Source organism: Vanellus vanellus (genome assembly GCF_965231255.1).
Source record: "Vanellus vanellus genome assembly, chromosome: 4".
Taxonomy (NCBI): Eukaryota; Metazoa; Chordata; class Aves; order Charadriiformes; family Charadriidae; genus Vanellus; species Vanellus vanellus.
In genome coordinates, this window is record NC_138909.1 from 19,751,774 (window position 1) to 19,766,528 (window position 14,755).

At 45.2% G+C, this 14,755-nt stretch overlaps 1 protein-coding gene across 1 annotated transcript in view; it reads left to right on the forward strand.

Annotated features, from left to right (window-relative positions):
* Positions 1-14,755, forward strand: part of LOC309671267 (AF4/FMR2 family member 1-like) — a gene marked incomplete at its 5' end in the record, with an annotated part of 38,008 nt that overhangs the window by 11,104 nt on the left and 12,149 nt on the right. The window contains 6 exons of the mRNA XM_082482473.1: positions 486-540; positions 672-709; positions 2,145-2,307; positions 5,787-6,077; positions 8,644-8,735; positions 12,234-12,480. Of these exons, the coding sequence (XP_082338599.1) occupies positions 486-540; positions 672-709; positions 2,145-2,307; positions 5,787-6,077; positions 8,644-8,735; positions 12,234-12,480 (886 nt within the window). The remainder of the gene's footprint in view (positions 1-485; positions 541-671; positions 710-2,144; positions 2,308-5,786; positions 6,078-8,643; positions 8,736-12,233; positions 12,481-14,755) is intronic.

Below are 14,755 nucleotides of genomic sequence, written 5' to 3' on the forward strand. Positions count from 1 at the left end.
TGAACACGCACAGTTTCTGGTGCAAAGACGATGCTTTCTGCCCCTTGGGGAGCCAGTGGAGGCTAATAGCGTGCTAATTTCTTGCTGTACAAGGAGCAGATAGATTTCTTCCACGCCACCTTGCGGTCTTAGTGCCTAGGTAACTTTTCTTCGCTGTGTTAGTGTGCTAGGTAACCGTTGTTGAGGAGCACTGCCCTCGTAGAACTTTGTCTCAGTTGCCTGTAGATGGCAGCCGATGACACTGACCTCCAATTGCGCAGCTCCTGAGATCGACTGGAAAGCACAGTAAAACGTTGAGGTTGTGTGTTGTCGTTTTATCATTCATTCGGGTAGTGAGAGGGTTTAGCAGATTGAGCATGCCAAATGTTCAAAAAGGATGTGGGAGGTTGGTTTGTTTTGGCAAGTGCAAACCAAGTCTTTTTCAGTGTCTGCTGCTTGAAAATGTGTCTGCCTTGGCTGATATTTATCTTCTGGTTGTCTTTCAGAATGCTCCAGGACGACCTGCAGCTCAGTGATAGTGAAGAGAGTGGTGACGACCAAGTCAGTTTTAGATGTTTTATACACTAGGCACACAGACATCCCTTTCAATCACCACAACTTGTTGCGTTGCTCCGAGTTCCTTACGCTAACCTTTCCTCCCCCTCTCCTCTTTGTTTTTGTGAACAAAACAGGTTGTTGAAAAGCCACCTTCTTCACTTGCTCCTCCAAGGTACAGGTTTGTTCCCAAACTACTAGCTAGACCAAATAAGGAGGAAAACCAAAACTACTTTTTGTATATGGGGTAGATAGGTAAGGGTTCCTGGTTTCTCTTGTAGACACAGGCTTTTGTTTCTAGCTGCCTGAAGCTGCTTTTGAAAATTGGCTTGTGGGGGGTTTTACAGAAAGCTCCAATTGGAACTGAGTAATCCAGTCATGCTGGATTTTGCCTGTGAACCGTAATTTTATTTCCCCAGCTGTTCTCTTTTTTTTCTCCTCTTCCCGTCCACCACTGTGTATGTAGATCACGCTGGAGCTAATGGGATTTTCAGTTGTAGTAGTGATGGATGTGAATCCAGTTTTAGTTTGGAAGGAGGCCCAAAACAGCCAAGTGAGTGAAGAACAGGAAACGGTTAAGTAGACTCATTGAGGCTGTTTCAGCTCCCTGATAAGGCAGCTGATTGTAAGCAGCTCCTGCCATGTATTGTTAGTCAGAAGCAATATTCAAGGTAGACTCAACAGCCACATGCCAGCATTAGAGGAAGAAAGGTGGAGAAGCCCAGAATTTTTCCTACAGGAGAGCACTGACAGACATTTTTGGCTTGATATCTGTATTCTTCAAGCACAGGGTAATGGTCGACAAAGTCAGACATGCAGAAGGGCATGCCGATTCTTGGCATGATTTCTGCGTCTCTGCAAGCTCTTGAAATAGAGTGTTCTCTTGAGATCAGTCTGGATCAGCAAGGAGCTTGCCTCCAAGTAATACAAGCGTGTTGATGCTGATATGGGAAACAGTTTTCAAAGTAAAAAAAATAAAAAAAAAAACCAACATTTTGATTTTGTAAGCCCATTTCAAAGCAAAAAGAAGCTGTGCATCAAAGTCGTGGCTCTCCCTCACTTCTATTCATTCCCATTGTCAGTGCTGGAGGAAAACACTTTTGAGTAGGGGAGGGTGTTGAAAAAAAGCCGCTGCTTGACATGGCTGTTAACGAAACAGTTACAGCACCTTGACCAAGTAACACAGATGAGGTGAAAAGGTGAAGGGGAGAATACAAAAAAGAGAAACCATCCTGGAATGTGTGTTTCCATCTTGTTAGCCTTTATTGGAAGTTTTTCTTTTGAGGGTTGGGGCTGTCAGAAAAGCACTTGTCAGTTTCAGTTGTTTTTTAAACTTTGGTTGGCTAAATGCTGCTTCATAGTGTAGCAGTGATGTCCTGCTTATGTATTTGTCTGACTGGGTTGGAGTTGAAGGTTTTATTATTTCCAGAGGTTTTTTATTCCGGTGCTTTATCTTTTGGGTATGGCAATGTATTCCTTTGGCCTTCTCCCATCTCCGCTCACTGCCAAAACATGGGGTTTCAGTTTTACTTTTGAATCTTGCCGTGTCAATATAATAAGTAACCTTCGCCCATGCTGCTTTCCAATGTTATCTCATGGTGGTCTAGCAGTGCCCTACAGTCCCAGCCCAAGAGTGTGGCATCAGCACATTCCAGCAGCTCGGAGTCAGGGAGCACCAGTGACTCAGACAGCTCTTCAGACTCGGAGACCACCTCAGAGAGCACCTCCAGTGACAGTGAAGCAAACGACCCTGCGAGAGCGTCAGCGCCTGAGGTGAATATTAAAATAAAATGTAGAGGCTGCTTAATACAGCCTCTTGCTTCAGACTCTCTGCTGCCTGAATGCAGTCAGGACAGGAGACCTGAAATAACGTCATCATTCATGTGTCCCCTTGACATCTTTGCTTCATCATCAGACTTTTTTGCCCTTTGCTTCCCTTCTAGAGTTTGTCAATTAAATAATCCTTAGTAACAGCGTAATTAGACTTTTACGTGCCTAACCTTGAAGTGTTCCCCCTTCTACTTTGGCATCGTTGTCTAGCACTCCTGGAGGAATTAGTGTCATCGCTGGGGAGACACAAGTAAGGCACAGATGAGAAGCACGGCTTGTCTGGGATGTTTGGGGTGCACCTCTGCCCATGCAGGTTTTCTGAGTGCTGAGGCTATGGGCTGGTTCAGGGTGAGACCAATTTCCTGATATGTGAAGAAGAGCCTTTCTTTTGCCTTAGAAGCACATGAAAGGGAGAATTTTATGTGCAGAAAACAAGTTTTGAGAAGGCATAGCTTTTCTTCTCATATCTAATACACTTCACCTTCCAGCAGTTCAGTTACGGAGTTTGCCTTCTGCAATGCGGTTGTCTTTGGAAGGAAACAGATATTATACTTCTACTCTTTTACCCAATCCTGCCTGCTTTGTTTTGAAAATACTGGATTGCAAGATCCTTCTCGCTCTAGTGAAATCCTAGCTATTTGCCATTGACCATCTTATCCTTTTTTATTCAGCAAACTGTTCATCCATGGTGCTCAAGGAGCAAATTATTGCACATGGCCCATTTGTTTATAGTCAGTTCTTCACATGCAAAAGCACAGACTTTAAGACCTATAGGCAATAGTTCCTCCTTTCTTTTTTTTTTTTTTTTTTTGAAGTCTCTTACTATTCTTTGTGTTTGGAAAACCTAAGGAAAGCCCGTATGATGGTGTAGATCACAAACAAGGTAACCAATGGTAGAAGGTGCTAGAAAAGGATCAGAGTATGCCACTGTCTGCTAGCTACCTACATTATGAACTGAAGTTTGCTAAGTATTTTAACTGAAGCTTGCTAAGTATTTTGGCCACGTTTGTATAGTGTTTAAATTAAAAAAATGCTCTTTGGTGGCTAATGAGTTAAAATTCTAATGAAAACAAAGCTGATTTGTGTTGTCTGAAAACTATAATGGAATTTGTGGTTTAATTTTTCTTACGACCCCACGGTAAAACCAAACTGGTTTTTAAACCAGGTTTCTAGATTGACTCTCTGAAACACAGTTGAAGACATGTTTTGTTTATCCACATGTTCTACAGTGAGTTGAGTCTGGATAGAGAAGAAAATTGTGGTAGAAGGGATTCATTAGTCTTGGAAAACCTTTCAGGCTTTCTCTTTTTGGGGAAGAGTTGTGGGACTTCTGAGAAGGGAGAGTTGTGACTGGGGAGAATCGGTAAGGGCAGGAGTGTAACTGTGCCATGATGGTGCCCAAATAATGAGCTACACATTTAAGTGATGCTGACCCATACGTGGTGTTTTCAGAACAGGCCCCAGAGAATAATGCTCCTGCTTTGCAGTTTCTGTTGTCTTTTTTTAGGGTTAGTTGGGTTTGCTTTTCATAGAATCATAGAATGGCTTAGGTTGGAAGGGACCTTGAAGATCATCTAGTTCCAATCCACCTGCCATAGGCAGGGACACCTCCCACTAGACCAGGTTGCTCAAAGCCCCATCCACCCTGGCCTTGAACACCTCCAGGGATGGAGCTTCCACGACTTATCTGGGCAACCTGTTCCAGTGCCTTCCACCCTCAAAGTGAAAACTTTATTCCTAATATCTAATCTAAATCTAACTTCTTCCAGTTTAAAGCCATTCCCCTTCATCCTATCGCTACATGCCCTCCTAAAAAGTTCCTCCCCGTCTTTCTTGTAGGCCCCCTTTAGATACTGAAAGGCTGCTATAAGGTCTCCCCAGAGCTTTCTTTTCTCCAGGCTGAACAACCTCACCTCTCTCAGCCTGTCTTCATAGGAGAGGTGCTCCAGCCCTCTGATCATCTCTCTGCTCTTTTTCTCGTAATTTGTCAGACTCCTGTTAGGTTAAGCAGGGCTTGTAGCGACCACATTACGTTATCTGACCGTGTGTCCTGGTTTGAGATAGAACAAAACTAATGTTCCTTTTCAATAATTTTCCTTTTCAGTTTAGTCTGGTCTAACTGAATGCACTCTCTGAAATTAATGGTATGTTTTTCAGACAGTGTCTGCTTCTGGCAATCAAAAAGTCTGATGCTTATAGTTAGTACCAAGGAATAGTATGCCGAGAGGCTTTTGCTTATACTTATCTCTGTATCAACCAGGGTTAGCTAACTTTGTTATGTACCGAGTTGGAAGCAGAAGAGCGGGCAGGAGCGGACAGGACAGATGACCCAAAACTGACCAGCGGGGTATTCCATCCCATCTGCCTCATGCTCATTATAAAGCTGAGGGAGCAAGGGCTCAAGTTCCCTTTTCTTCAGTGGCTGGAGTCGGAGGAGGACTCTGTCTGTTCTGCCTTTGATCCTGATCTGTGTGTTCCTGCACCCAGTTCCTGTCTGCTGCTGAGTCCAGTCTGGGATTTCCCCAGTGCTGGCTGGTGACGTGATTGTCATCCTGGGAGCTCGATATTGGGTTTATATATATTTGTATATATTTCATTATTTTCTTATTAATATTATTATATTTTCTTTTTATTGTTAATATTTCATTAAAGCTGGTTTAGGGTTTTTTTTCAAGCCGTAAGTCTTTCTCCCTTATCCTCTCTCCTTTCTCTCTTCTGGGAAGGGAGAGGGGTTAATAGAAAACATCTGTCATTCATTTAGTGGCCAGCCCAGCCCTAAACTGTGACTCCAGAGGCCTTCAGACCTTGGTCATTGCTCATGCCTTGCTTGACCCAGAGGGAAGCAAGTGTTAAGTTGTGTAGGCAGAGGACTCAGAAGAGGCTGGACTTGATGCGGTAGCCATACAATTTCTTATGGTAAATGGTTTTCTTTTGGTTAAACCACAGGAGCCTGACAGCCTACCTGTCAAACTTCAATGAGATGTGATAGCTGGCACAGCCCCTTGTCCGTTTTGCTGTGTGCAAATAACTTTCCAAAAGCATTGTGAGGACAGCACCTAAACCGTTTTTACAATTGCTGCTTTTTTTAGACGTTGTCTGATTGTGCAACAATGTTGGTTAGTGGCAAACCAAGATGAAGCTTTCATGTAGACTACTCTCTTACTGGATGACAGGTAGGGCTAGCAGAGAACCAGGAGTGCTGTGCAACATATTTGATCCTGTGCAAAAACGAGGTCTGTGTTCCTGAAGTAAGTGTTCATGTGCACATACTAGAGCATCCTCACTGTCTCACGGTCTTTCACTTTCACGCCTTTTTTAACAATAAGGAGGAAATTTTACTGGGTTCTGATAAGCAGTGCTAGGATGGAAATAGCCCATAACGGCATCAGTGTTGCATCCTTCTTTTCTCTTTTTGTCTGCAGCCTGACTCACCAACTTCTAATAAGTGGCAGCTCAACAACTGGCTGACCAAGGTGAACCCACCAGCAGTGCCAACCAAAAGTCTCAGCGAAATCGCCCATGGGGATGGATGTGAGGAGGGCCAGGAGCAGGGCGATGGCATCAGCAGCAATTCTTCCCACCAGCACGCTGAGCCGAGGGAGCCTCATCACAAAAGCTCCGGCCGAGCAGCCAGGGCTCCTCAGGACACTCATCTTCCAACCAAACACAACTGCCAGAAGTCTCCTGTGCGCACCGAGGAGCCCTCGCTCAGGCAGACTTGTCTTCCTCAAAAGAGGAAGGTGAGGGGTGGAGGGGGAGGTGGGTTTGTACAAGGGCCAAGGTGGTGTTTGAAAAACCCGTGCGGAGAGTTCATTTCTGCTTCATAGGTTGGGAGTGCACCCATTATGCTCCTCCTATAAAGGTGCTATCAAACTTCTAAAGGGAATGCGTACCAAAACTTTCCACAGATGTTTCTTGTTGATCACAAATCCCCTGCTGAGCAAATGAAAAGCCTTGTAAGCTGTCTAACAAATGCTTTGGTGGTTTAAAACATTTTTTTCTGTGTTTTCTTGAAATACTAATTTTCTCAGACACCAAAACCTCAGCCCTCCTATGTCAGAGAGGACCTTTGGGCAGCAGGCTGTGTCACAGCATGCAGCTGGCCAGCCTGCTGGGAGCATTTGTGGGTTTCTCTGCTTTCAGCCCAAGCAGAGCTTTGTAGGGCTGCAGTTCCCCCTCCCCCTGCAACTCCTTGAAAAGCAGCATAGTATCTGAAGCACCTTCCAGACTGTGGAGTCATCTGTGCTACCCATTGAGTGTCTGTTGTGGGAGAGCACCTTGCCTGCAGTTTGTGGGGGTGCCCACAGGGACAATTGACCCAGGCCACCCTGGTCTGTGGTTTTTGGTTTTGTCCATGTATGCACCTTCTGCTGCCTTTAGTCACGCAACCACAGTCTGAGTAGCGTAGTCTTTTCCTGTGTGGAATTATTTATTTCCATGAAACAGTTGTGAAGGCTTGCTTATGCAAAGAGGACTGAATTCTGCAGATGTAAACTGTGTTATTACTAGGGGTGATGGCAGCAGCCCCGTGCCTTTTACTTTTCCATAAATGCAGACTTTTGACTGAACCAGGTTCACTGATAGTAACAACCATCACTAAACCCTGCTTTGGATCTCAGCACTTGGATAAATATGTAGAAAATGTCTTTGGTTTTCCTGGAGCTGCTGTGGTGCTAGCAGCAATGCTAATGCTTAAAAGATGCGTGTATCCACTAAGGGGATTTGTAGAGTCCTTCAGCGTTAATAGTTGCTTTCCCCTGAATTACAAGACAGACCTTTATTTAACTGCGATGGTAGTAGCTCATGAGCGTTTTTGAAAGCTAACTGCCAAAGGGGACTGTGGATATACTTCCAGCCAGCTGGTTCAGCTGCACAGAGAGTTGGCTGCAGGTGTTAAGGTGAATGGGTATTCACTGTGGACGTTTCAGTGCCTGTGTAACTTTTTGGTCCTCCTCACAGAGCAGGTGGCTTAGCATGTGTGGGTGAATTACCTTGGTTCCCACGTGGGTTTCCTTTAGTCTTGTCATTTTCTGAGCTTCCCATAGTTGTGGGGAAGAGCAGGAAAATGGTGAAGAAACTTGAGAGACCCCGGCAGTCCCCCTCCTGCAGAGCAGCAAGAGAAAGGTGAACAGGCAGTAAATCTGTTGCTGCTTCTGTTGTCTCAAAGAGCCAAGAGAGGAGCTATTTGATACTAGACGTGTCTTCCCTTGCAGCCTGAGTATCTGATTGCAGGAAAACCCTCCTAAGAGACTCAACATCTGTATTATATCAGCATGCATCAGTGTCCTTGGAGGCTCAGGCTTCATCACAGCCAGTTTGGTCAGGTGCAGCTGTCAGACATCTTTTGCGGCACTGTGGAGCTCAACCTGGGAAACGGTTTAAGGACGTGATCTAGGTGCTTGAGGCTTGCCCTGAGCACGCTGCCAGAGGTAGACTCTGTGCTGAGCATAACCCACTGAGCACCACCACAGTGACGTAAACCTGGATGTACTCGAGAGAGAGAGACAGAAAGTCCTGCAATGCTTTTGGCTGCCACCAGGCGCACTATGGGTAACGCTGACTTATCAGTGTAGTTTCTTTTACATTTTCTTGGCTTGTAGCAAATTATTCTGAAGTTTTTGATTCAGGTAAGCAGATGAGGATGCTTTGTATTGTTAAGATCTATCGAGTGCAATTTAAAAGTATTATTTATTACCTCTCTGCCTTAATGGTTCCTGTTCTTCTGGTATCAGATTCTTGTTGTTAAAACCAAAAGCCCCTGTGCATCTTGGAAATCTGAGTGATCGAACTCTCCTGTGAATGCAGTTTTTTCCTTCCCTTTGATAAGGCCTATCACAAAACACAATTGCTTGCAGTTCATGACTTTGCCAGGAGGAATCTGAATACATTTCTGTACAATTCATACTGAGTAGGAGAAAAAAAAAACACAACCATCCAGAACAGATGAAATGCTATTTTTCAGCAATGGATGTGCCTTAATTTTGATTACTGTTGGCAACAAGAGGTTTTGCGTTTCCATCCCTGCAACTACAAAATAATTAATCTATCCAAGCAAAAGTAGATAATATCATTTTAGGATACTTGTCAGTGAGCCTGAAATCTATATCCGCTGTGCTCTGGGTTTCCACTTTGTCAGTTCCAGTATCTTATATTTTCTTTTTTTTTTTAACCAGAATCAGTCAAACTTAGATGTGTTTGTCTGTACTTTACCTGCACATTCAAAACCTGAGTGATTTTCTTTTTTTTTCTTTTTTTTTCCTTTCTTCCTGTTAGAGGGAAGTGGAGAAGGAGATTGATAGGAAGAAAATGAAATCAGAAAAAGAAACAAAACCATTGCAGTCTTCAGCTAACAAAGACTCCCATAAATTGAAGTGAGTATACAGTGGTGGGATGGCAAAAAGATGCATAAAGCTGAGTCTTTCTCAAAAAGGTTAAGGCGAGGAACTGTATCTCCTGTGCTTATGCTTGTGAGTTTGCTTATAACTTAATGTGTCTTCTGAAACTTAATCTGCTGCAGATTTGTCTTTACATCCGGGAACCAAACATGTGGCTATGGGAATATAATTTATTCACCTTTTTATTTGTTGCAGATGTGAAGGTTGGGTGTCACTTATCTATCTTCCTCTGTCTTCTCAACGCTGAGGATTATGGTTCTAATCATTCAAGCATAAGCTGATGTTTCAGTGGCTTGTTGTCTTCCCATACTTGGTTTACAGTGCTGCAAAAGCGTTGAATGTTGTTGCATTTGCCTTGATTTCCTACAGTTGAGATGGGAATGAAGACTTTACTATTTTAAACATGAACTTGTCCATCCTGCAGCTTATGTTGCTGCATGCTCTGATCCATGTATTACGCATAGCTCAAAAAATCTGTTTATGCTGCAAGAAGTTTAGTTGCCAGTTATGCCCATGCTGCTTTTCCTTCTAAGCTGGTAGGCAACCATTTGCACTGCTGTCTTTCAGACCAGATGCAGGAAACAAATCAGTGCAAAAGAATTTTACATTGCTTGAGTTACAAACAGTGTGGTAGACTGCCTGCCTGTGGGATGCAGGAGTCGTTTTCCCTTCTGCAAACTACCATGGTGGTAATCTGTCAGCAGATGATTGCCCTAGATGATCTGGGAGGTGGCAGCTGTTCTGTGGGGAGTAGCATGTGCTTGTTCTGCATGATAGTTTAGGGGTTTCAGGGGATGGCAAGAGGTTGAAGATGGTTGAAGATGTCTCTGGTTGAAGATGTCCCTGCCGGGGGGAGAGGGGGAAAGTGTCGACTAGATGACCTTTAAAGGTCCCTTTCAACCCAAACTATTCTGTGATTCTAGGTGAGTAAGACTTAAGAGTTCAAGCATCAGTTATTTCTGCTTTCATGAGAAATGGAATTAGCCTTAAAATGGTTTTAAAAAGGGAGTTGGACTAAATGATCCTTAAAAGTCCTTTCCGACCCAACCCATTCTATGATACTACGAACTTCTTTTTCTTTGCCCATGTCTTCCTCATTCTGGGTTCTGCTGTCATACTTATTTTGGGGAAGTTTGTGCTCTCACTGCATGAGAAGCAGCAGAAAGCTTTTTGTCAGATTCGTGGTACTTCACATGCATTTAAAGCTCTTAGCCTTTGTAAGGTGAGAAGATGAGGTGAACGCGTTTTGCACACAGAGAAACCGAGGTGCAGACAAGTTGAGTTGCTTGATCAGATTCTTGCCGCAAACAGGTGAAATAGCTGAAAGTGTAGCCCTGAAGTCATGACTCTCGTTCCCATGACTGAGCAGAGAGAGTTCTGGCAGCCTCTTGGGAAAGGATATTCTGCTAAGTGTAACTGAATGTCCATAAATTTCGACTTGGTGATTGTTGCTGTTTTCTTAGTTGGACAGGTTCTGATGAAAGAAAAAAGTCATGTGTCAATGCTGATACTGTCTGCTCCCTCAGCTGCTTTTGCTGTCACCAGTGACAGGCTTTGAATTGTACTTATCGGCTGGCTGCTGGTGCACATGGTGTCTGTGCTAGGTGGGACCTGTCTTCTCCCAGCTTGACAACACAGAGGTGGATGTGATGGATATTGCAGAACTCTGGTTTCTTCCCTTGCTGCCGTGTGAGGCTGCTAAACTGGGATGCTTCAGAAGCACATAGGTGTGCAGCTCCCCCTTTCTCTAACTAAACCAACATGATGCAGTGCCAATAAGCTTTTTGCAGTGACTGGCCCAAATTTGTATATGGGTGAAACGCACAAAGCCCAATCCAGAAAACAGAGTTGTATGTATAGGTGAGTAAGGGTAGGGAGCCTTTCCCTTTTCCACTAAAATCATCTCGTTGTCTTTGTCTTTTTTGTATGTGACCTAATGGACACACAGCCAGCATGCCTTTTGAATCATGAAACTGTGGAATTTCAGATGGCCTTCATGGCCAGGAATTTCTCATTTATTCAGCATAGCATTTGCAGTGCTTCTGGTACGTCTCCTGAAACTTAACCCATAATTTGCATACCAGTGTACTGCCAGCATTTTGGCTAGCTCTTTGCTAGAGCTAATGCTTCTAGGAGCATGTCTTCAAATGGGCAGTGTCCCTGAGAGGGGAGGCTCATGCATCAGTCACGGGGCACTGCGATCAATTCCTGCTTGCTTGTTGCTTGAATTGGAGGTATTGGATTGGTATGTAGCGTTGAGGTTTGTGTCCTGACAATACGACTAAACTGCTTTTCTGCAGAGAAAACATTGACGTGCTCTTAAAGCACTGAGACTTTGGGGCTAACATTTAGTTGTATGAAGGGATACAGAAGGGCTTTAATTCTGGGGTTCACTCCTCCCTTTTGCTCAGTGAAAATGAGCACCCCTTTTAGCCGTGTTCTGGCTTGCAGAGTGGGAAGGATAAGGATGCGTTTTTGGGGAGAGAGCTGTACCAAGGTAGGGAAGCTGGGGAGCATGTGTGCAGCGAGTAGGGACTGTACCATGGGAAAAGTGGGTTGTGGAAGGCAGGAGAGGACTGTCCTGTGCACAGCAGAATGAAGCAAGATGTGCAATGTCATGCTTCGGTCTTCTCACTGGGTTTAACTTAATTTCCTGCTCTTCTGATGTTGCAATCCATGAGTTGGGATGCACTGTTCGGTGTTTTCCTCGAAACTTTGAGAAGCTGGATAAAAACGATGTAAGTGAGCAGTAGAGAAACAAGGTTTAGAGCTATCTGGTGCTGCTTAAAGCTGCCAGAGTTCCCTGGTAATCCTAACTCCGGATGATCACAAAACTGATATGCCACCGTGTTATTAAATGTGATAGCCTCTGCCATTATAAAGCACAGCATTTTAAGTCTCTCTCACCTGAATCCTCTCAACTTTATAAGTGTTGTGTGGGTGAGCTGGCAAGTCTTAAAGGAACAACTCAGTTAAACTCGGTCAAAGCATATACAGGATCAAGTGTCAGGGTGAGTATTTCTGACCATAGAAGATATCTTCTAGCATAATGGGGAGAGAGAGTCAGTGCTGCAATTCATTTGCCTTGTTGTGTGATTTGTCCCAGGGATTTTAGTTGCTGTTATTACCCCTCTCCCATTTTCAGTGAAAAGAGGCTGTGTTGGAGGGATGCCTTTTTTGCAACATCCTGATATTCTGGTTGCAAGTCTTTACTCCAAGGACAAATCTTACTCCTACTTGAAAAGAAACTTTCTTGTGTGGTGTTGGCAGCTGAGGATGTGGTATCTAATGCACAATGAAATCCCTGAAGTTTCATTTTGCTTTTGTTTGATTCTTTATGTTAACAAGTCCTCTTATACTTCCAGAGAAATTTAAACAGAATTGGTACATGAAGTAGTTTTTTTTTAAAAAACTTAGTTACGTTATATGTACACCATATTCATCCCAATTGCTGAATTCGCTTCCCATCTCCAGAGCACCAAAAGCTTTACTTGAAAACCAGAAGAGAGATCTCCTGCTACCGCCACCTCTGCCACCCATGTCTCCTGCACATCCTCCACCAAAGTCAACCAAGATGGCCCAGAAGAGACCCAGAAGTGAGACTGGTGAGCTGCCTGCCATGGATAACACTGCCAGGAACAAGAGCGACCACAAGGATCCTTTGTTCTCCAAGCACAAGAAAGTGGAGAGAAATCACGCTGAATTGCCAAAGGGCATCGAAGTAGGTATCCATTATAACTGGTGGGATGTTTCCTGCAACTCGTGAGTGCTGTGTGATTGTCTTTAGAAATGTGCTCTGAGGATATTAAAAAGGAAGGAAGATAAATGAGCCACCAAAGAAAGCTCTTTGAAGCAATTTTGCTCCTTTAATGGCTGTCTGGGACCATATGTTGCTAGCCCGAAAGCCTGCATTGTAACTTCTCTGCTGACTTTCCATCAGCTGTTTTCATTTCACCAGTGAACAATAGTGTAAAGGGACGACCGTGTAAAAACCCAAGGCAAGAGAAGCATGTTTATGGCAGTAACCGTTTCTGACTGTAGGCGACTGCAAGTACAATATTGGCGTAAAAATAAGTGTGTTTACAGAAAGGAGTGGATTGCTTCAAAGTAAGAAACAAGCAACCTGTGGTTTTGGCTGCAGCTTGGATATAAGGTTTTGTGGCTTGCTTACAAAATTATTAATGATCCTTGCAGCTGGATCTTTGCATTTTTTTATTAGAAAATTCAATTATATTCCTGTTTTCTGGTGGCTGGGGGTGTGTGGTCTAGTCTGTTGTTGTGTGTGTTAGGCCAGATTCTGCACGCTGTATTAGCTGGCTTCTAACTGCTTGCTTTTTCCTGATAATGGAGTGAGTAACAGAGAATCAACAGTTGCTGTGTGGTTAAGCTGGAATAAGTGTGAATGGATATTACCCATTCCTGCCGTGGCTAGTGGCCATGAAAAATGTGGTCAGTCGGTCAAACTCGGTCAGTCGCCGAGGAGATCAGCTCCAGTGAAGGTCAGGCCTCACTGGGGAAGGGGATGGCGGCGGATCGGGCTGGCAAAGGGCTCTTCTGAGGGCTCTTGTAGCCGGGAAAAGCGGCTGGCGCGTGCTGGTGCCGGAGCCGGCAGCTCGGGGGCGGGCTGCTGACGCGGCAGGGGCGGAGCCAGCGTCACCCGCGGCAGTTCTAAACGGGCTGCTCAGGAGCGCAGCGGCCACGCGGGCAGCTGGTGGGCGTCACCCCGGGCGTCACCGAGGTGAGAGTGGGCAAACAGGGCGCAGCTCTTCTGACGGTAAGTTACTAAAAAACTCTTTACCCGGCCAGAACGTCATGGTAAGAACTCGGCAGAAAACCATGGCTTTCCTGAGCTCTACACCGAGCAGCTCTGAGGTGGCCACCCAGACAGAGCTAGCGTGGCAACATGCTGCCACCCAGGGGTCGGGCTGTAGGGAGTGCCCTTCTCTTGCGCCGGTGTTGAATAGTGACGGTGAGCAGGCCTGTGGGCGGTGTGCCCGAGTAGAGGAACTCCTTCAGCTAGTGATGGAGCTCCGTGAGGAGGTAAGCCGCTTAAGAAGTCTAAGGGAAAGTGAACAGGAGATAGATAACTGGAGTCACACTCTGTCTTCCCTGAGAGAAGCACCCCAGGGAGACCGAGCTCCGCATACAATGAACCCCACACCCTCTAGCATTGTGTCTGAATGTGGAGATTCAGAAGACAGGGGCCAGTGGCAACAAGTCCCCGCTCGTCGTGGCAGGCGTGCCTCCCAGGTAACCCCCACGCCATCCCAGGTGCTGTTACAGAACAGATACGATGTTCTTGAAAGGGAAGAGGAGGATGGCAATAACTGTGGCTTGCCAAACATTGAGTTGCCACTGAAGCCAAGACAGATTACACCTCATATAACGACATCATCATTTAGGAAAGAAAGACGGGTCCTTGTAGTAGGGGACTCGATTCTGAAGGGAGTGGATGGTCCCATATGTAGACCGGACCCAATCTGTAGGGAGGTCTGCTGTCTTCCTGGGGCCAGAGTTAAGGATATCCGGAGGAAACTCCCTAGCCTAGTCAGGCCTACTGACTACTACCCTTTATTGATCTTTCAGTTAGGTAATGATGAAATTCTAGGAAGGAGCCTGAGGGCGATGAAGAGAGACTTCAGGGCCCTGGGACGGCTAGTTAGGGGATCAGGAGCACAAGTAGTGTTTGCTTCTATCCCAACAATTGCACAGATGGATGGGAAGATTAACAGGAAATATCAGCTGATCAATGCCTGGCTCAGAGACTGGTGTCGTCGGCAGGATTTTGGGTTCTTTGATCATGGGCTGCTTTTCAGGACACCAGGCCTTCTGGCAGCAGACGGAAAAAGCCTGTCTCAGAGGGGGAAAAGGGTCTTAGGGCAGGAGTTGGCGGGGCTCGTTGACAGGGCTTTAAACTAGGTTTGAAGGGGGATGGGGATAGATCCAAGGTTGCTAGCAAAAAGCCTGAAAGTGGGGTGCTGGCACTAGACTTGGAA